Source organism: Cupressus sempervirens, chromosome 11 (genome assembly GCF_028749045.1).
Source record: "Cupressus sempervirens isolate cs-2001-9-10 chromosome 11, ASM2874904v1, whole genome shotgun sequence".
Lineage (NCBI taxonomy): Eukaryota > Viridiplantae > Streptophyta > Pinopsida > Cupressales > Cupressaceae > Cupressus > Cupressus sempervirens.
In genome coordinates this window covers 602,904,300-602,927,093 of record NC_143128.1, presented here as the reverse complement: position 1 = coordinate 602,927,093, position 22,794 = coordinate 602,904,300, and the positions used below count along the sequence as shown (strand labels likewise).

The following is a 22,794-nucleotide window of genomic DNA, read 5'->3' as shown; positions in this document are numbered from 1 at the left end:
TGGTTGAGGGACATCTCAATCTCCCCACAACATCTTGGGGACTTCACATCATGCCCTCATTCCCAAGCAATAGGATGGTGATGGTGGGACCATGAAGGGACACATTTTCCTTGCCCCTAATCTTGGGAATGCAAGGGTCCAGGGGAAAAAACTTGTCCCTATGTGTAAGAGGCTTTTCTCTAAGGGAATCCTTGGTAGACTAGACATTCACAAAATGGACAATTTTAGGCTCAAGTTTGGATGACCAAGCTTATTTAAGTTGATAAATGCATGCTTGTGTGGAGAAATTGAGACCCCAACAATGGTTGAGATCACAAAGCTAATGAAAAGGGATTAAAAACCTAAGAAATCAATCCTAGAGTATCATACTTTAAAGTAGTTATAAAATTCCATCATCAAAGTTTCTACCAAATGAAGAAATGTTTAGATGCCCAACTTATGAAGCTTGCCATTGGCTAAAAGCTCTTCAATGTGTTGGACAAATAGATAAGTTACATGTGAGAGATATTTTAATTCAAAAGCATTGGACAAGGGATCCAATCTTAAGAAGGGACTAGGTTTCTAATAGTGTGAATGCCTTTATGGAGGAATTTTTGAGCTTTGATGACAAGCATTTCTTCTAGAGGCAAGATTACTTATGATGTAATAAGGGATCACCACATATTATGGCTGTTGAAAGAAAGATCTTTGTAAAATTGTCTTAATTGACTAGAGAAGAGGCGTAATTTCCTTTAAAGGCCTCCCCGATACTTTTGAGTGGAAAACAGCCCTTTAATTTTGATTTAACTAGTTGTAACAAGAGGAGAGTGAAGACCGATACCTTATCCAACCTTTTTTACATAAGTTCAATTGGAAGAAATGTGGTGCATAGATCTTCAATCGAGCATAGTCGATTCTATATAGCTCAAGAAAGGGGAAACCTTCTGAACTCTCCAAATCACTCATTAACAACAAAGAGTACTACTCTTTCCATGGACAACAACAATAATGACCATCCCATCTATCTCTTGGGGGTGTGTAATAGATATCCGTAGAAAATTTGTGCAACCCTTGGGTATGATGGACATTGGATAAGAGAAAGACACATGCATGCATGATAATTTTATCATAAGCGTTGTAAGAGCAGCCCAACAAGAAGGGTAATTAACTTATAGTACAACTAGAACCTTGGTAATTGGTACATATATGGAATTTTCCCACTTTAGAAATAAGCCCAATAATCTAGAACAATATTATCTTTTCAATCCACAAAAGCATTGATCGTCAAAAAGTTGAAGGCAAGGCTTCAAAGGCAAAAAAAATGCCTAGAAATTTGATATTTACCCTTTGTAAATCTATTTACAAGCATTTTTCCTCCAAACACTATGGCTAGAAAAATGTGCTCTAATTGTAGCATTGACCTAGAGGCCTTACAAATGTGTCAAGTAATGTCATGGCTCCTTTTAAAGAAGCATTTTTTGCAATGAGAGTGAGAAAGGAATCATCCTCATTGTGCTCATGAACAATTTGATAAGTTATATAAGAAACCTAAGTTCCCTTTCTAAGTCCTTGTGAAGCTCTATGGGAGATGAGATGACCAAAAGCTTCCACAACTACCTAAATTGAGGAGCTAGAAAACAACCCTATTATTTTTTTACCAAACTATCATAAAGTCTATTGTTGGGTGAATGGTAATCAAACATATTGACAAAAGGGTTTGACTTTGAACAATAGAAAAAAAAAATCCTCTAAACCTAAACACATGAAGCACATTAAGCACAGACTTTCATTAGTTGTGAGATTTTTTAAAACAAGTTTTAAAAATAAAATGCTAAGCTCAAAAGATTTGGCCAATCTGATGCCTTCCCAAACAACTATGATAGTGCCATAACATAGTGGTTTTTGGAAAATCCTTTTTGCTCAAGTCTCACGATAGTGGGAAGAAAGTAGTAGATATGAAGAACAAGTGTTTTAGTCAAGATCCTGGAAGGAAAATGCAGCAAGGTTACAGGCCTTCAATTAGTTATAGACTTGGGACCCACATCTGGAAGCTTTCATGCTATGTGACAGAAATTACTGCTCTTTTACTTCTCTTGATATCTTAGATTGCCCATTTGGTTACTATAATTCACTCCCCCCTACACTAAACAACCCTCACTGCCGCTCTCCTATGGGCTTGTAGCAGAGTAACATGATGTTGATCTCTTTTTATGAGTTAGATGTATTGCATATAGTTTTCAGTCTTTAAGACTAAGAGAGGGTTTCAAACTAAATGATTATTGGACAAGCCAAGTTCTTTCTTAAGAGAAGGTTTCAAAGTACATTATTGTTTTTAAGAGCCAAGCCCCCTCTCTCTAAAGAGACAATTTCAACAGCATTATTGTACTAGGTGTAAAAGATAAGGATCTCTGATAGAGATCTACTATAGTTAACCTTCTATCTATATATTGAACAGAATGTATGTAATACTATTCTGAATATTATACTGAACAAACTTGCCTTGAACATATCCGAATTATCAATTATAGTGTTACTGTTGAAATAGTCTGAGATCGCTGCTAAGATCAGAGCATTGCTGATTTAATTGATGCCCTTAATCAACCGGTGATCAAGCTATATTTATATGTTTACATAGGGTCATGTCCCTACGTGGACATGACCACAACCATAATAATATATATACTACCGACAGTTCATTTGACTTACCCAATGGAAACAGATTATCAGGAGTTTGAATAGAGTTGATTTATAAATTATATATATATATATATATATATAGAAATGATGAAGTCACCAAAACATATATAAAGAAAGATGTATATTTCACTTCATACTTTAACACTAAGTACCAAGCTCTCCTGGCTATGAGTTAAAGAAGTTGAATATAATTTTAATCCTTCGAAGTTATGCCACAATGGATCCATTTAAGTCTCAGAGGGGGCTTAAAACTACGTGCTTGTTCCAAGAGCCAAGCTAACATTTGATTTTTATATGTCAGGGTTATGCATATCAGCATCATGAATGGGATAATCGTTTGTTTTGAGTTTGACACACATCTCCCTTTAGCATGTGCATTATATTTCTCCACATTTGATGCTATAATTACTTGAAACGTCTATGATGAATTAATTAAGATTTTTACAAAAAGCAATGGCACATACATTTTGTGATTTCAGTGCAATCAGCTAATAATCGACAGACAAGTCAGCAGCCTAATATCTGATGGACAAATACAATAAAACAATCTAAAAAATGCTTAAAGCAAGAGTTTTTGTTGATGCTAAATTAAGGACAACATTTTCTAGTTGTTTGAGATGTCTGAATGCATTTCACGTTTTGTGCTATTTGCATTTTTTAAGTTTTGTATACCCACAAGTTTGTGTATCGTATCTTATATGCTAAATACATATATATTATATCTTTCACGGGTAGTTGTAAAATGCAAGATAGGTAAATTACCTGTGAGAGTCAAGTGCTTTAATCAAAAAATATCTACCATAATAGTTCCAACCTTCCTCTGTAACAACTGATTTTATTCACTATTACCAACCATTTCAGATACAATGCAACTTATGCAGTTCTCTCTAAGAATCCAAGTATTTATAAATGACCTTCATCCAAGGGAAGAATCCAAGTATTTATAAAAGATCTTCATCCAAGAGAAGTCCAGCAGCTTTACAATTTTACATATTACAAGATTTGCAAGCCATCTCATCACTCAGAGCCTTCACATAATTTGCCAAGTGACACAGCTCATACTTCTACAAACATTTCCCAGAAGCGAGACTGGTGAAGAATTGACTCAGTAACTGTAAAACATGTGAACAAGATTGTGATGACAGAAAAGCAAAAAGGCACACTGCACTGTTCCCAATCTGCAACGCGTAATCCTTGCATGTTCCATTTTTATGGATGTGATTGATTTGGGTTCATGGTATAGCTGTTATTCTTGATGTCAAATGGAACCCACAATTTGACAACAATCTTTATTTAGAAAACAGCAATTCCAAACAATGATTTCTGAAAATGGATTTGATCAAACTCAATAAATGAAAATATCACGGCATGTCATACAAATGAGATTACACTATATTATTTGCTTTCAATTGCCAATTCTGGATTGTCTCTTTGTTGGTCTAGTCCAACCATAGTTAACAGAGCTTTCAGCCTCATCTTCAATCTGATATACAGAAGCATATAACACCAGTCAAAAGAACAGATAAATATTCCTTAGACAGTAGAAATACTTATTTTGACGTTTATGATTGTTAGATACTGACTCACAAGAAAAATCAAAACAAAAAGGACTTTCAAGTACAAATATGAATGGCTAGAGAAATTTGAGCCACTCACACACTTCCAACAATCACTAGAGCATGATATTCAGACAGCTTTGGTAGGGTAATGGTTGAGAAGCATTTGTGAATAAAAAATGACAAAAGTTGCAACGAGATACCAGTATGTTTTCTCAATTCTATTTTAGAACTGATCTAGGTACTTGGATTTTAATTTAACAATCTAAACGACAGCATGCAAAGTATGCTAATAACAGAGTACCCATCTTCCACAAGGATCCTTGAGCAGCTTGGAGATAATGACAGCTAGGGCACTCATATTAACGTTTCTATAGAAGTTCATACAGCATTTCTGAAGGCAATCCAAAAAAAGTGCAAGCCCAGCAATTGAATATAGTAAAAGGCAGTACCTTGTTGGCAACCATCGGTATGGTATGGTTGAACAATTGTAGGTTACGCTCTTGTCCAAACAATTCAACTGATGATTGTAAGCCAGCTTGTTCTGATGCAGTTTCTAGGTCAGAATTTGCTAACTGTGACCATAATGGGATAGAACTTGGTTTTCTTTCCGGAACAGTAGTTCTTTTAACAGATGAAGACACTGCTGTAGAATGTTCATTGCTCTCTATGGATACAAGTCTTACCCTCAGTAAATGATTCTGCTCCTCACTTTTTATTAAGCTATGAAAACTAGCTTCTGTAACTGCTGTAGGAACCTTCTCTGACTTGGTTGGAGATATTTGTAGATTGCTTGTGTTGTTTCTCACACAAGGAGCTTCTGGTACTCTGGGAGCAATGGAAATACAAGGCACCTGTTGATCACTCCATGGGTAAACTGATGAGTCAGATTTATTCATCACGACTACCTTGGGAACAACCATTTTTTCATGTAATGGACCTCCTGTGCCTTGAACCTCTATCATATCGCCTGACCCTTCTTCTCTTCTTGCAGTTGCATCTCGTTCCCACATTACCGAAAGCGCCTGCTGCAAACGTTCTTGAGCAGATGCCTTCTCTACAATTGGTCTTGGATAATTTACACCCAACTCAACCCCAGCAGCATTCAGTACAGCTATTGGAGCATTCCATGGATGATGTATCCACTTCGTTGGCATTCTTGCCAGTTCAGGTAACCATTGCCGGACATATTCTCCATCGGGATCATATTTGCAACCCTCAGCCTAGTAAACAGGATATCCAACAATATAAAAAGTATAGTTGATTTTGTGCAATAAAAGTGTAATAGTTTTCTCTAGAAAGCAAAGCAGAGACTACTTATGGATGATGTATAAATGTACCTGAGGGTTTTCAATTCTATCCAGTTCATGGCCATCGGGCAAACTACCTGAGACATACTGCCAACCAAGAATATCACACTCTATATCTGCATCCAACAGTGTGTCCCAAAAGTACTTCATTCCCCACATCCAGGGAAGCTGAAGAAATTTCACATAAAAACTAGATACAATCACTCTCACTGTGTTATGCAACCATCCTGTTGCCCACAATTGTCTCATTCCTGCATCTACAAATGGATAGCCTGTACGTCCTTGTCTCCATGCCTTGAATAAACCTTCATCTGGTCTCCAGGGGAAAAATCTTAGATTTAATAGCAGTGGTTGTTTGTGTGTAAAAGGAAAATTGAAGCAAAGATACCTCGAGTACTCCCTCAGACCAATTGATCTAAGAAACAAATTCACACTCTCTTCAGCATTTGCCTTTCCTTCTCTTGACCAAATAACTTGCTTCCTTCGAACCAAGTGAAACACTTTTCTTACACTCAACTCTCCAAAATGTATGTGAGGTGAGAGAAATGAAGTATTGCAACCATCAACCTTTTTTCTTTGTTTTGCATACTCTAGGAGAGACCCTGCAAGAAACCTGTCTAATGCCTTATCTGCATGACTCCATCCTGGAGACCATTTTCTTTCCAGCAGTGCATTGCTATTTTTTTCTGTTTCTGTTTCAAGACCTAGTTCTTCTATCGTGCATGAAAAAAATACACCTGAGATCATTTAAATAAATTGAAGATTAATTTCCAACAATATAAATAATTGTTAAAGCTATCTTTCCTACCCCTTAGTTTCCCTATATTTTAACATTTAAAAGACTTATCTACATCTTCACATGCATAGGATTAAGGGTTATAACAGATTAACTGATTCTCATGAAATGCCTTAACTAACAAATGGAGATTTATTTCATTTATTTACTTAAATTGAATATTAATTGCGAGAGAGAGAGAGAGAGATCATTTACTAGCTAATACATTTAAATATCACTCATATATCTTAAGGAAAATAAATGCAACTGTAATATAACAAATACATATCTAGCTAAACTTGAAAGAGTGTGAAAGGAAATTCAAATACCTGCTAAATCATATCATGCTAAGAATGTAGAGTCAACCTATCTTATGCAAGTCTTGGCTTTGGTGGAGAGGAGAAGCATTTTCAATGGCTTAACCACCCAACCACGGACTTAGTGTATCCCCCTCTCACTCTCAACTGGGAATGGCCCTACCTTGCACAAGATAAGGCATGGGAACACCATCTCGTCCTGCCACTTGAGCATCCTAGTGAGAGTGTCAACTACACAGCCAGCTAGACTGTGGAACCTTCCTATCAGTCTATCCATCCGACTACAAGTTATTCTGACCTCTAGTGATCACACTAGCATCATTTGCCACTAATCCTACCCTGTCCAAGGATTTATATGGACACTATGAGCCCGATCACCCACTACTCGACTTGACAAACAAGACTACACCCAATTGCCCACCATGAGCTGGCTCAGTTTACAATTTCAGTCTTAAGCTTCCTTTTTTGATGTTTAATCTATTACTGATCCAATCTCTTAATTTGCAGGGATATTCCCACAATCCATTGTACACAGTCTACACATTTCATCTTGGTCCTGCAGCATCCTCAATGATCCTTGATGTGAGTGTCCATCATTCATGGAATTTGCAGGTTGTTTATACAGTGATAAGTTCCCTGCCCTATGAGGGATTTTATAATGATATCAAGAATAAAACATGGCTCTCAAAAGAATTCACTATTATAATGCAAAGGGTACACCTCCTTGTCTTAGAGACATATGTAACTTAATGCCCTTGTACAAAGGCGTACAACTTGTACAAATTTTCATTTGATTAAGAAAAAGAGAACCTCATTTGTATTAAAAGACAAGTAAAAGATATATGTCGTGGCTCTGAGCCAAGCCAATGTATTCATTCCTCATCCATTCCTACTCGGCCACTAGAATTTATTAGATCGTTTGCTCACGAAAACAATAGAATAACAGATACAATGATTGATTACCAACTGACAGACATTCAAGTTTTAAACATAAATTTTATCATCAAACAGACGACTTGGATACAATGCTAGATGAATTTGAGATTTGATAAGGAATAATTGAAGAAATTTCCAAAATATGACTTGACAAGGTTGTCGATGCAAGCAATGTGTATCCTAAAAGTCCAAACTACGAGCTTCCAGTGTCGGACTTACTGGCCTCTATTGGCACCATTGATATGATGAAATTTTACTAAGATGAAATATAGCGGACAAAAGTATCGTATTGCATGTGTATTTTGAGAGCAAGCATTTGAGTGGCTGTGATCTCTCACTTTATAGGAAAATGCTCAATTACAAGGGAATTATGCCCGACCAAGAAAGAGTTATGTGAATGAGAGAATTTGAAAGGTGGCGAGCATGAGTTACAATCTTGAATTTAAAATGTAAAGGACCAAAATAATAAGGAAATTACGAGAGGCTGATAGACTTCATGCAATAATTTAATTTGACATAAGAAAAAGAAGAGGAACATAGAATCCTTCCCATGATTTATTATATCAATAATACTCATATTATTTACTCATTTTGTATGTGTTATTTATACACATGCATACATATACATATATGTAGCATGTACAAATGTATGCAAATACTATGGGTATCATTATAATAAATCATGAATGACATCACAAGAAGGATTGTAGAGTACCCAGATTCTCAAATCAAAGGTAACAATTGTTTTTACTTCACTTGATGTTCAAGTGAATATATATTTATGTATCTTTTTAGATTTGATGACCTAATTAGTTCATGGTGGACACTCGGCATAATCTAGTTTGCCTAGTCTGCTTTCACCTGACCATGGTGGTTTAGACTCATACCTGTTAGCTCAATGGCAGGTTGGTGCCCTCGTGCCCTATTCCCTCTCTATCAATGCTTCCCCCCATTGCCATGCTTCTAACAAAAAGAATTAACTTGGTGAAAGTATACTTCCACATCATTCAAATGATAATTAGTTATCATAACTAGTAACCATATTAACTAACCATTTTCCATTCATGTAATAGCTTATAATTAACCAACATTTTCCATTCCACATGAAACATAACGAATAACCAATATTTCCATTCATTTGAACTCAAAATGAGTAACTAATTTAACCAACCATTTTCGGACTAGCTTAAAAATGGCTAAAAAAATTCAAAATCAACAAAATAGGGATGTAAAATAACCCCCCCTTTTGTGTTTCATCATCCCTAATGAATATTGCAATTAAATACTCAAGAAAACATCCATAATGAAAAGAAATAGCTATAATATAGTCTCAAATAGCATCATGTCACAATGTCTCAATTTAAATCGCAAAATAATATTATCAATTTATAGTTCATGTTCTTGGAAAAAGATGAGGAAATTTCTGGAAGATTTCATCATAATCTTTCCAAGTAGCATTCTTCTTAACATATTGGTCCCATTGGACCTTGCATTGGGTGACATCTCAATTTCATAAGCGCAGCTTAACGTAGCTTACGCACCTCAAGTATTCTTAGTGGTTCTATTTCCACCACCCCTAGAGCTCACACCTACAAGAAATTCCAATCAATAACATGCTCAACATTGGCTATACACTTCTTAAGATAAGATAGATTAAATACATTATGCATCCGGGCAAGGGCTTGAGGTAAAGCGATTTTGTAGGCTACAGGATTTACAACTTCCAATACTTCAAAAGGTCCCACATATCTTGGTGCTAGCTTGGCATTTTTACCAAATTTGATAGCACTTTTTTGGGGTTTTACTTTTAAGAGAACCTTTTGTCCCACCTCAAATTCTTTGGGAGTTCTTTTAGCATCTACATAACTCTTCTATCGCTCATTTGCCTCTTTTAACCTCTAACAGATTTAAACTACATGTTCTTCCATTTCTAAAAGCATCTCCAAACCAACAATGATTCGATCCTAAATCATATTCCAACATATAGCAGTTCTACACTTACGTCCATACACAACCTGAAATGATGCCATCTTAATAGCAAACTGATATGAGTTGTTGTAAGAAAATTCTACCAAGGGAAGATAGATCTCCCAACAATATTACTAGTCCATGCATTATACTCTTAGAAGATCTTCTAGTACCCGGTTTACTCTTTCTGTCTAGTCGCCAATTTCTAGAGGATAGGTTGAACTGATATTCAACTTTGTCCCCAAAGTAGAAAACAAGGTTTGCCAAAATCTAGATGTCATTCTAGGATCCCTATCTAATATAATCTTTTCTAGAACTCCATGAAGTCTAAAAATTTCCTTTACAAATTTATCGACAATTTCTAGTGCCCCATCGATTAAATTTCCTACAATGAAATGAGCTACCTTCGTTAATCAATCCACTGCTGTGAGAATAGTGGTATGCCTATTTCTAGTCATAGGTAATCCTTGTATAATATCAATGCTAACCATTTGCCATTTCCATTATCGGACTTCATTTGGGTGTAGCAACCCAACTGAATACCTGTGCTCTTCTTTGACCTTCTGACATTCCAGACAACCTACTCCAAACTCAGTGGTTTCTTGCTTCATGCTCTTGCAAATGTATAATGGTTTCCTATCCGCTAGCATTTTAGCTATGTCAAGGTGTCCTAAGTAAGGAACAACATAGATTTCTCTAAAAATCATTCTCCGAATTTCGGAATCCTTAGGTATATACATTCTTCCCTTATACCTTAAGGGTCCATCTGTTTCTAGTTGGTAACCTTCGTATCTGGTATCATAAGGATCTCTTCGAAGGGATTGGCACACACTTGATTATAGAAATTATCTTTGGGTAGACACTAAAGTACTTGCTCCTTAAGTATGGTATTTATTGTTCTTATGGTTGAGATATGTCTTTGCCTACTCTAGGTGTCAACTACTTGGTTTTCCTACCCTTTGATATAGGTGATCTCAAAATCATAGTCTGCTAAGAATTCCAACCACCTTCTTTGATGAGCGTTAAGATTGGATTGCGTGAATATCTACTTCAATCCATGATGGTCTAATCTGAGTTCAAATGGTTTCCCAATCAAGTAGTGTCTCCAAATTTGAAAAACATAAATGATGACCACCAATTCTTAATCATGGGGTGCATAATTCTACTTAGTTCTTTAACATCCTGGACTCATATGCAATAACGTGGTCCTCTTGCATCGGGACGTACCCTATCCTTCTCTTGATGCGTCGATAATAACCACGAAGTGACCTTCAGGATCTGGCACTCTAAGTATTGGTACAATTGTTAGTTTCTCAACTATTTAAATGTTGCATGACACTTTTTTTACTAGACAAACTTCTTCCCCTTCTGCTGCAAGGTAGTTGTGGAGTGTGTTATCCAGGAGATGTCCCTAACGAATTTCTTGTAGATCTTGGCTAAACCCATGAAGCTTCTGACTTTTGACACATTTCTAGGTATCGGCCATTCGTTGATTAACTTGATCTCGGTGAGATCAACTGCGATTCCTTTGGCTGATATAATATGTCCTCAATATTAAATCTCTTTTTGATAGAAAGAACATTTAGACAATTTTCCATACAAACTATGCTCACGCAACTTTTGTAGAACTATTTCCAGTTGATTTTTGTGCTCCTCATTCCAAGAATAGATAAGGATGTCATCAATGAATACCAATACAAACTTGTCTAGACAATCCTAAAGTACACTATTCATAAAATTCATAAAGGTTACAGGGGTGTCGGTCAACCTGAAGGGCAGAATTGTGAATTCATAGTGTCCATAATGGGTTCTAAAGGCAGTTTTATGGATGTCTTCCTCCTTGATCCTATCAATTTTAGAAAATATCAATGCTCCTCTCATCTAGTCAAATAAATCATCAATTCGGGGATATGGTATCTGTTTTTGATGGTGACCTTGTTGAGCGTCCTATAATCTATGCATAGCATCATGGTTCCATCCTTTTTATTAAAAATTAATACTAGGGGCCCCTAGGAGGGATGCTAGGATGGATAAGCTTCTTATCCAATAATTCTTGTAACTATACTTGCAACTCCATCAGTTTTGTGGTAGTCATTATGTATGGTGCTCTAGATAGGCTTTGCTCCTGGTACCAAATCTATGGTAAAATCAAATATCTTAGAAGGTGGTAGGCTAGGGAGTCCCTCTAGAAACACATCTTGGTAGTTTCTAAGGTAGGGGTGCCTTTCTACAAAGGGTTCCTTCATTCCTTCGATAATTTCTCCATCCTCTAGAATGTAATCATCTTGATACACTTTTTCCTGAGTCTCATTTAGATCTTCTATTTTTACTATATAGATCTCACACCCTTTTCTTTTACATCTCTTAAGTTTCATGGTTGATATTTGACGCAATTTCACTTCATGTAGTATTCCTTGAATGTTCATAGGAAACCCTTGGTCATCTAGGCATTCTACTGTATTTGCAAGATAATCCTCTTTCGCCTTATGTTCACTAAGCCAATTGGTCCCCATGATGATATCATAGGACCCCAGAGGTGCTACATATAGGTTAACTTCAGTAGATAAGTTTGGAAAGTCTACCTAAGGCTCAAATAAACATTGGTCTACCCCGAGCCTTTGACTGGTTTGCACACTCAATAGTCCAAGGGTTTGCCATAATTCCAACTCTTTTTGGAATTCTACTTAATAATTTTGGAGATATAAAACACTTAGTGGCTCCAATATCAATTAGTATTGAAATGGGGTTTCCATATATCTTACCTAAGGTTTCTATGGGACCCAATTGTTGCCTTGCTTGACGTTTGTCCAATGCTGCATGAATGCTCTACTGGAAGGCGATTTGTTCAAGTAGTAAGGGAGGATGTATTTGATAGCTTGATGTGCCCTTACTAGGACATTGATTGGCATAGTGGTCTCCGCGACAAACAAAACAGCCTTTAGCTGGTCCCTTCTTTTCATTCCCTTTGTTGTCATTACTACTAGAATTTTCCTTAAATCTTTACTATTATTCCCCTTGAGGTCGGGTTTGTTGGCCTTAAAGTTCTTGAAGTTCAATTTGTCAGTCCTTGGTTCAGAACTAGATGTGGTCTTCCTCTTATTATCACAGATGGAATCATCCTTCTTTAAACTTTGTTCTTGTTGGATGGCCTTTTCAAGGGCCTCCTCCATTGTTCGGTGCTAGCATATCTATGACTCCCCCAATCCTATTATTAAACCCCATGATAAATTTTCTAACCTTGAAATTCCCATCTTCTTGACAAGCATGAACATACTTTAGAAGTCAAGTGAATCTCTCCTAGTATCCATCCACTGTCAGGTTCCCCTATTTGAGATTTTGAAAATCTAACACCTTCTGATCATAGAAGGATTGGGGTAAGCATCGATTCTTAAAGATAGTGAGAAACTTATCCAAGGGATGTTAGCGGTCTTAATATTTAATTTCATCTTAATGTTTTCCCACTAGATAGTAGCTTCCCCAGTAAGCTGGTAGATTCCCCAAACAGCCTTTGAGGACTCGAAGAAGCTCCTAATGTCAAAATATTTCTCCATTTCAGTCAACCATGCCTTACCAACATCCCCAGACTTAGATCCTAAAAACTTAAGGGGCTTGATCTTCTTAATGTTGACAAAGAACTCACTCGCTATCTACTTTTTCTTTTGAATTTCCAACTGCCTTGGAGGAGGCCTATTTTCTTGTCTACTATGGGCAAATGGTTCAAACTTGGCTCTAGGCTATGATGAGGACTAGGTGTCTTCATGCCCTTGCCCAAGTTGGGTTGCTAAGTCATTCATCCCCTTCTCTATTTTCTCCATTTTGGTTTGGGTGTCAAGTAAAACTTGAACCAGTGGATCCATACAACCTCAAGAGTTAACCTCCCTGGATATCTTATTTTGCAGATGGTTTTTTTTTCACTATTTGCCATATTGTTTGATTAAGGTTCCTGAAATATAGTTGGTTCACTCATCAATAATACATTTACATATATATATTTACCATTTGAAAGAACGAAAAGACAATACTTATTTGCTAAGAAAAGACAAGAATGAGCTAGTGCACAATCCCATTAGTTCTAATTATTTTCTTCATTTATCTCCAATAAATAAAACCATGGGGTTCTATTGCATCTGCAACTTCATTTATTTACAAAATCTTTCCCACTACTTGTGAGTACAATTATTTTTTCTAACATAACTCCTTAAAAAAATCAGACATCCTATCCTTGGGTATCCTATATGATTCCTTCCTTGGGCTTATTATGCCTGATACAAGGTACATGATACATCATAAGTGGATCAGTTTATTTAGGATTCCATAGTTGGATGAACTTATTCCTCATAATTGTCTTCCTGGCAGGAGTCCATTTGACTCTTTCCTTCTTGATCTAATTTAAGGTATGCGCTAATGTTTCATATCTCTGTCAATTTTCTTTGAAATCAATGGTGAGCCCAAGGTTCAGTGTCTTACCCAGTGCTCTGATACCATATGTCACAACCATCTTTTCTACCCCTTAGTATCCCTATGTTTTTGTTGAATAACTCAGAACTTTTCTGCAAATGCACTAACATGGCCATTGTAATTGAAGTCTTCCAAATGCAAGTTTGGATCTCCTATAAATATGAGAGGAGACAAAAGACATGTCTCTATAGTTAATCATCATTAGTTAATAAATAACTATATGTATAACTCATCTTTAAGCATATATGTAATATTAATATATTAATCATATATGTAATATATTATTATATAATCATATATGTAATATATTATTATATAATAATATATAATGTGTAATATATTTAATATATATTATATTACATATATAATATATATTATATATATAAGATATTTATCTTAAGGATAATTTACCATCAACTAGGTATCTCATGATAAAATCAATCCAACAGAAGCTACAACCTTAACAAAAAAGTCATGTCCCCGTAGAGACATGACTCTATGTGGCCAAAGGCCATGTAAGGTCATGTCCCTACTTGATCACCGTCGTTGTATAAGCAAACACAGTTAGTTTGCTTCTCAATTGACAATTATGTGGTGGTAAAACAATTACATTAAAGAACTCCATAACATAATAGTCTCTACTGATTATAAGAGCCCAATTAGTTAAGTAAAGTCATTTATAAATAAATAGACATATATATATATATATATATAAAACAATGTTCATATAAATCATGAATACAAATACTCAATGTAATGAGGATATCACTTTGACTGATGTTATACTTTAACACTCCCTCTTAGCAAGGGAGAAATGACAAAAAAATTATGAGATATCAGTATCAAGGATATCCATACACAACATATTACCTGACTTTAACACCCTAAAATAGTGACTTGCCAAATAACTATAATCACAATGTTATGAACACTATCATAACATATATTATGATCTCTAATTGTCCAAAACAATATCTAGAGTAATCATAATGCTTTCGTTATCAATGACTTCCAGCATATCCAAAACAAAATTGTCATAATAACAGGCCTATCATTTGCAAGATCGTCACCTTACAAAGATTACCTTTTGTTTGTTCGTTATCATGATTTCCAGCACTCTGGGACAACAATTTAATGAAGTTTGTCATGATAACAGGTCTACCATTTATAACATCATCATCTTATAATGGTTACCTTCTATTTATATATGTCAATGAAAGATCGTCACCTTTCATTACATATCATATGTGAAATAGTAACCACTATGAACCCAGTCAAAGGGTGGTACAAAGGCTTTCACCTTATTCTCTCACAAAAAAATGCATTACAAGGAATTTCACTTAGAACTTCTCCTCATAGAGAAGATATCATTAACAAAAGATTGCACCTCAAAATTCTCCCTCTGAACAATGATCCTGGGAAGTCAAGTCCTCTAGTTACTCCAATAAAAACTCTCTTCACCCAAGGATGCCTTTCGAACGCCCTCTAAATCTAATATCAATCTTCTAACTTTCTGGTGGAAAGTCATTACTTCCTCATAATATACATAGGAGTAGGCCCATCAAAATCATGCAGTCACACACATGTATTTCTAGACTCCTAAGCTCCTGTGTTGCCTTCAAAGAAATGTCATACTCCCTCTTATTGTAGAAGAATCTCATAATCTCAATCACCAAAGATACTTTCTTCAAGAGCCTCACTTTATCCAACTTGATCATCAAGGTCATTAGAGCTACTATCATTAGATTGAGTCTGCACAGTATTTGGTAGCATGTGTAAAGTACCAACTTTCTTTTCTTCTACACATAAAGATTCAAAAATTGTTCGTTTAGATTATTTGAGAATGGAACATCTCCCCTCTAAATAAGGTTCAAGTGGTAATGGAACATTGACTATTATTCCCCCCCGCAATGTAAAATTTTCACTCATTCTTATAATATTGAATTTTATTTTATTTTTGTATCAAATATGACAACTCCTTTCTAAGTTCCAACTTGCTCTTTTTCATCCACTGAAGCTCCAAACATTCATTAAGCTTAGTAGTAGAAGCGAACATAAACTCATCCACAATATGCCAATATCTTGATTGAGTATGATTGTGGCACTTGAATGACTCTACAACTCATACGTCAAGTTTCATCTATCAAAGAGAGACATGTAGATAGTTTAATTAAAGTCACAAATTTCTTAAGATGTACACAAGGGGTAGGCCCGTTCACATAGTTGCATTAATTACAGTCATCTTGATTGTTACAATTTATCGATCACTGAAGATTCCATCACAACATTAGTTTACTCCCTTTGAATCAATATGGTCAATATCACTAACAGTTGACAAAACCATATCCTCTATCTGCTCCCTCTAACGCATGTGTTAGAATCCATCTAAACATAAATCTTCTAAGCTTCTAAAATAAACTTCTCTTTAACAAAGTGTTTGACTCTCTCTAAATGTGATATTAATCCTCCTTTTCTTGCAAGAACATTCTCAAAGAAAAAAGATCAAGGCACATAGCTCTTATAGAAAATAAGATAGTGACTGAAAGAAATAGATGATTGTAATGCTCAAGATATAAAATAAAATAAAAATAAATACTTACCTGTATACTAACATTGTTAATGTTTCTCATCATCACGCTGTAGTAATTATACAGATAATACTAAATTTCCTTCATCCTTAAACTTAAGATATTATAAAAATATCAATTATTTCTTAAGTAAACACTATTTATATAACAATGTTTTATACATTCTCACATGTATATAAATATAAAACATTGTAATGCATTTTCATATAACCTTCCTATTTAGAAATATTATTTAATATATATTCAATCATATACTTTATCACAACTTATATATTTCATTCATAATAATCCCATATACCGTCAAACAAGGTAAGGGACTTAATGAAATAAATAAGCATTAATAATAAAGCATAACATCAAATATTACTCATCAAACATATCTTTGAAATAACTTAATAAAACTTACATTCATTGTAGAAGCCTCTATCTTCTTAATGAGTTGTTGGAAAATGCCCTCATTGCTATCAGAGCCGAACTACAAATGTATAAATAACTAATTAAAGATTGAATAAAATTAAAATGGAAGGAGAAATTGGAAACCTCGCAAAACATACTCTGCAAAATCAAAGTCAACAACTTGTGTGGAAAAGACGGTTCAAATCAAAAGGACAAACTCCTCCCCTACTTGAACTATTAGCTTTGGATAAATTCGCATTAAAATCAGATCCAAACTTGGCAGCAAGACTGTTGGTTTTGGAAATGAGCACGCTAGGAAATGGGATTTCTAGCTGCCAAAGTAGTGTTGGATATGTATCAAATGGATTGCTTACAAAGGTGATGCCCTTGTCACAAGCACCTTGAAGAGCAGCTTGAGATGGAAAGATGTACCCCTCAGCGACAAAATGCTTTTACTTTTCCTTCTACTCATGTCGAAGACCATATGCCATTGCACAAGAATGTGTCAATTCAGTGGTTGAGTAAATCTAATTGGATGAAGCATGATTTATGGATTGAGAGAAACATTCTTGTCTTATTGAAAGCCAAGCAATGGTGGGAACAAACGCATAACCAAGGAGCAGATTGAATTATTACCTTACATTCAAACACAGGAAGTATAGATCAGAAATATGAAAAAGAATATAGACAAATTAAAATAGACAAGGCAATATATAGTCTCACTATTCATTGGTCATCCTACCCAAGAAAGGCGATCGAGGAGGTACGATAGACAAAGTGAAGAATCATTTCCAGGGAATAAAAATACCGAACATGCTTTAACCATGTTGAATAACTTGGATCTTTTCGGCAAATGTACTAACATGGCCATTGTAATTGATGTCTTCTAAATGCAGATTTGGATCTCATATAAATATGAGAGGAGACATGTCTCTATATTTAATCATCATTAGTTAATAAATAACTATATGTATAACTCATCTTTAAGCATATATGTAATATTAATATATTAATTATTTATGTAATATATTATATAATAATATATAATGTATAATATATATTATATTACATATATAATATATATTATATATATAAGATATTTATCTTAAGGATAATTTACCATCAACGAGGTATCCCATGATAAAATCAATCTGACAGAAACTACAACCTTAACAACAAAGTCATGTCCTATAAAGACATGACTCTACGTGGCCAAAGGCCACATAGGGTCATGTCCCTACTTGATCATCGTCGGTGTATAAGCAAACACAGTTAATTTGCTTCTCAATCGACAATTATGTGGTGGTAAAACAATTACATTTAGGAACTCCACAACATAATAGTCTCTTCTAATTATAAAAGCCCGATTAGTTAAGTAAAGTCATTTATATATATATATAATCATTCGTATCAATAATATAACACATAAAACAATGTTCATATAAATTATGAATACAAATACTCAATGTAATGAGTATATCACTTCAACTGATGCTATACTTCAATAGTTTTAACATTCAAAAAGAGTTATCTACATTTTCACATGCATAGGATTAACAGTTATAACAAATTAATTGATTCTCATGATGCACATTAACTAACAAATGCAGATTTATTTCATTTATTTACTTAAATTAACTATCAATTGCATGGGGGAGAGAGGGAGAGAGAGAGAGAGATCAATTACTAGCTAATACATTTGAATATCACCTCATAGATCTAAAGGAAAATAAATGCAACTGTAACAAAACAAATACATATCTAGCTGAACCTGAAAGAGCATGAAAGGAAATTCAAATACTCACTAAATCATATCATGCTAAGAATGCAAATCCAATATATCTTGTGCAAGTCTTGGCTTTCGTAGAGAGGAGAAGCATTGTCAGAGGCTTAACCACCCAACCACGGGCCTAGTGTATCCCCCTCTCACTCTCAACTGAGAATGACCCTACCCTACATGGGATAAGGCATACAAACACCATGTTGTCCTGCCACCTAAGCATCCTGGTGTTAAGAGTGTCAACTATATAGCTAGCTAGATTGTAGAACCTTCCTATCAGTCTATCCATCTGACTACAAGTTATCCTGACCTCTAGTGATCACACTAGCATCATTTGCCACTATTCCTACCCTAGCCAGGGATTTGTATGGACACTATGTGCCCGATCACCCACTACTCAACTTGACAAACAAGACTCCACCCAATTGCCCACCATGAGTTGGCTTGGCTTACAATTTCAGTCTTAAGTTTCCTTTTTTGATGTTTATGTATTACTGATCCAATCTCTTAATTTGCAGGGATATTCCCACAATCTACACCTTTCATCCTGGCCATGCTCGGCCATCCTCAATGATCCTTGGTGTGACTGTCCATCATTCATGGAATTTGCAAGCTATTTATACAGTAATAAGTTCCCTATCCTATGAGGGATATTATAATGATATCAAGAGTAAAACATGGATTTCAACAAAACTCACTATTATGCTGCAAATGGTACACCTCCTTGTCTCAGAGACATGTAACTTAATGCCCCTATGCAAGGGTGTATGTAATGCCCCATTATTAGCAGACTCATGTGGTTGGCTTAGACAGTTCACCATTGCGACCCTTGTGAGTTGACAATGGGATTTGAGGGTCTTAGTTGTGGGGTTATAGGCTTACCAGCAACCTATGGTGTGTTTTGGCTCTATTTGAGGGACTTACTATTTATTGTAAGTCAAATTGTTGGTTATGATCAGCTCAGTTGAGTTAGAAGAGTTGAGTGTCACTCACAGTTTTTATTTCAAGCTTCTAGTTTGGGCTCCAAGAACCTTGGAGGAAGCCTCTATTTATAGTGTCACCCCGTCAAATTCATTCATCGACTTTCTTCATCAGGATCACTTTGATGTTGTCAGACTTTGATTTCGATTGCTTCTTCAATTGTTTTCGCAAGACAGGTAAATTATTATTCTTATTCATCTAAATATGTTGAAGTTGTTATTTTTGTTGGTGTTGTATGTTAGTCACCTCAGTATCATAGCTCGTTGGAACCGGGATGAAAAATTTTTAATTGTAAGCACAAGAAACAATGGCCTTGTATGTCAAAATATTATAATATGGTGGAAAAGGTCATTTTTGGGAGCCAAAAGTTATTAATAATTGTATTATAAGACACTATTATATTTTAATGTTGTGTTGAGGAAGCTTCTTACATGAAGTTGTGTTTGGGAAACTTTGTGCCATTTGGAGATTATAAATATGAGCCTGTTTAATGGGAAAAGCATCTGAATGAAGAGTTTCTTAGTTTGATGAATTATGTGCCTTTTGCTGAAGTATAAGGGTTTGTTCCTAAGAAGTTCATAGTAATTCACATCTGAGGTATTGAATTAGTTTTTCGGGAATTGTTCATCTCCATTGCTGTATACACTCTAGCTAGGAGATACTGTGGTGTTGGGAATTTGATTTTTGTCGTCTTCCCATACTATTTTTATTGTTATTGAGAAGTGGTTGTCTGCTTGTTAATTTGGAGTTGGTTGAGCACCCAATTATATCTACTACTAGGCATTAGTTTCTATCTACACTTTGGGAGTGGCATTTTCCATATCTGCACTCGCATTTATTTGTTGAAGAATTATTTTTCTTCTGCTAGTCTTCATTTTAGAGGGTTTCAAGGCATCTCTTACTTGTAAGTTCATGGATTGTAACTTCTAATTTTTTTATGTATTATTGGCTTAGATAATAGGAGATATTTTATCAACTAGTTGTTAGTATTTTGTGAAAATACTCAATATCTAAGTCGATATTAAAATCTGGAATTTTCAGCTATATATTCCCTATGTAAAATCCAAATATTTGAGTTGAAATTATTATTGCAATATCTTCTATTTTGTTGCTATATTGTTGCATAAAAAAATTGCAAAATGTCAAAAACAAAAGAAGAAATCAATACCTCAATATAGATTGTTTGAGAGTATTTATTTATTCAGATTTCCTATTGTTGTGGGAGTGGCCAACACTCTATCTTTTCTAGCTATGGACAGATATAGGAGGCCTAGTAGTTCCGAGAGTTGGCAGAGTAGTGAGGAAGATAGCAGAAAAATAAATGCCTTGAGAGAGAGTGTGGAGAAAGTTAAGCTTCATTAGTAGGGATTAGTTGAGAGACTATTGGATCCAAAGACAGTTGATAGGGCAGCAAAGTATATGGTTTCCATTTTTAGGAGACCAGCACTAAGGATGTAGTTAAAAAGGCTTGAGTACTCTCCATTTAGCATTTAGGAGGGAGTTGTTCCTGTGTTCAGTACAACACTCATTAGTCTTATCCGTAGTTTTGATGATGGACTTTCCACACAGAGACATGCGGATGTGCCAGTGCCATTGGTGGATAGCAACATTGAGTTTCAGCGTGTTGAGGATTCTAGAGTTGTTGCGGATAGTGTAGATGCTACTGGGTTAGTAGTTACTGCTAATTGTTCTAACTCTATTGAGGAGGGGATTGTTATTGGAGATTTGTATGTCATTTGTCACAGTGTTGAATCTTTACAAGAGGCAGTTGCTCCTTCATGGCCTGGCAGAGAGTCATGTGTAGAGTTAAGTGATAGCAGTTGAGACTTTAATAGGAGATGTGGATGCAAAGAGTATGGACACATCTGATGATCCATTTGATGATGCTACGAGCTGCACTAGGCATGGTAACCCTTGCTAGTTATTGGGTGATGACTCTGAGGAGGCTTTGGATGGGTTCCAAGATCAAGATTTACAAGGACTATCTGTTGAGGAGGAAGAAGAGTCATGCAAGGAGTGTGATATTGCATGAGCTTCCACTTCTTCAAAGGTGATGTCGATTGAGAATCGAGTAGTTGTACCTCGATTGCAGATTTGTGTGAGGACTATAGCACACATGTAGTGAGCGATCTTGTGGTGAACAGTTCTGATTTAGTTTCCTATCACAGTGCAGTTAGTGAGATAGAGAACTTGCATAGGAGGCAGGGGTTACAGAGGCATCATTTGACCAATCAGTTGAAGGTGAGTAATATTGATATTTCTTCAGCTCTTGAGCATTATGATGCTATATGTTAGATACTAGCTACATCTAGTTGGGGCGCTCCTATGTCAGATGAGCACTGTGATAGTAGTCTTTCCCTAGCAGAGATTCATGTGCTTACTCACAGTTAGTTGTTAACAAGGATTACCTTATGAAGTGGGGTAGCACCTGTTATGAGGCATTGTTAGGGAAAGAGGAGGTGTTTGAGCTCACCTAGAAGCTTGACGTGACTATGGATTCTCTTCAATGTACGCAGTTGGCTCTTCAGGAGTCACAGTCAAGATTGGATGAGGTGACCATGGAGTTGGAGCATGTTTGGTCCACACCAACCCCAGATCCAGTTCAGCTACACATTGTGCTGGTTGGTGGTGTGTTTGCTTTTACGGTTGGGGATGAGGGACATGATGATGTGGCACCATATAGGATTTGGGTGTAGCAGGTACAGAGGAGTTGAGAGCATCAATGGAGATGATCTCTCATGATGTTTTGCTTCCTTATACTGGAAGTGAAATCTATTTCATCATTTCATACAGCTGGTAGCCTTGGACAGTTGGCAGTGCCATGTTTTCAGAGGGATCAGCTCTAGGTCACAAGGGAGCAAGTTGATGCTTCCACACATAATTTCTACTACACAAAGTCTTTCATGGAGTATCTTTTGGAGAGTTCGGATGTGCGAGAGGACTCATACAACGTGTATGAGTGTATTCTCGTCTGGGCTTCTCATGTTATTTGGAGGTTGGTAGGAAAGATTGTAGAGACTTTGTCTACGATGCTTCCCCACAGGGATCTTGTG

At 35.8% G+C, this 22,794-nt stretch overlaps 1 protein-coding gene across 2 annotated transcripts in view; it reads right to left on the bottom strand.

Moving 5' to 3' along the window:
* Positions 1-3,491: 3,491 nt before the first annotated feature.
* LOC149531121 (cryptochrome-1-like) overlaps positions 3,492-22,794 on the bottom strand; it is an 86,074-nt gene continuing 66,771 nt past the window's right edge. For both annotated transcript variants that reach the window (XM_089809088.1, XM_089809089.1), the window contains 3 exons: positions 5,573-6,279; positions 4,685-5,455; positions 3,492-4,159 (listed from right to left, as the gene is read on the bottom strand). In XM_089809088.1, the coding sequence (XP_089665214.1) occupies positions 4,082-4,159; positions 4,685-5,455; positions 5,573-6,279 (1,556 nt within the window). In that variant the 3' untranslated portion in view covers positions 3,492-4,081. The remainder of the gene's footprint in view (positions 4,160-4,684; positions 5,456-5,572; positions 6,280-22,794) is intronic.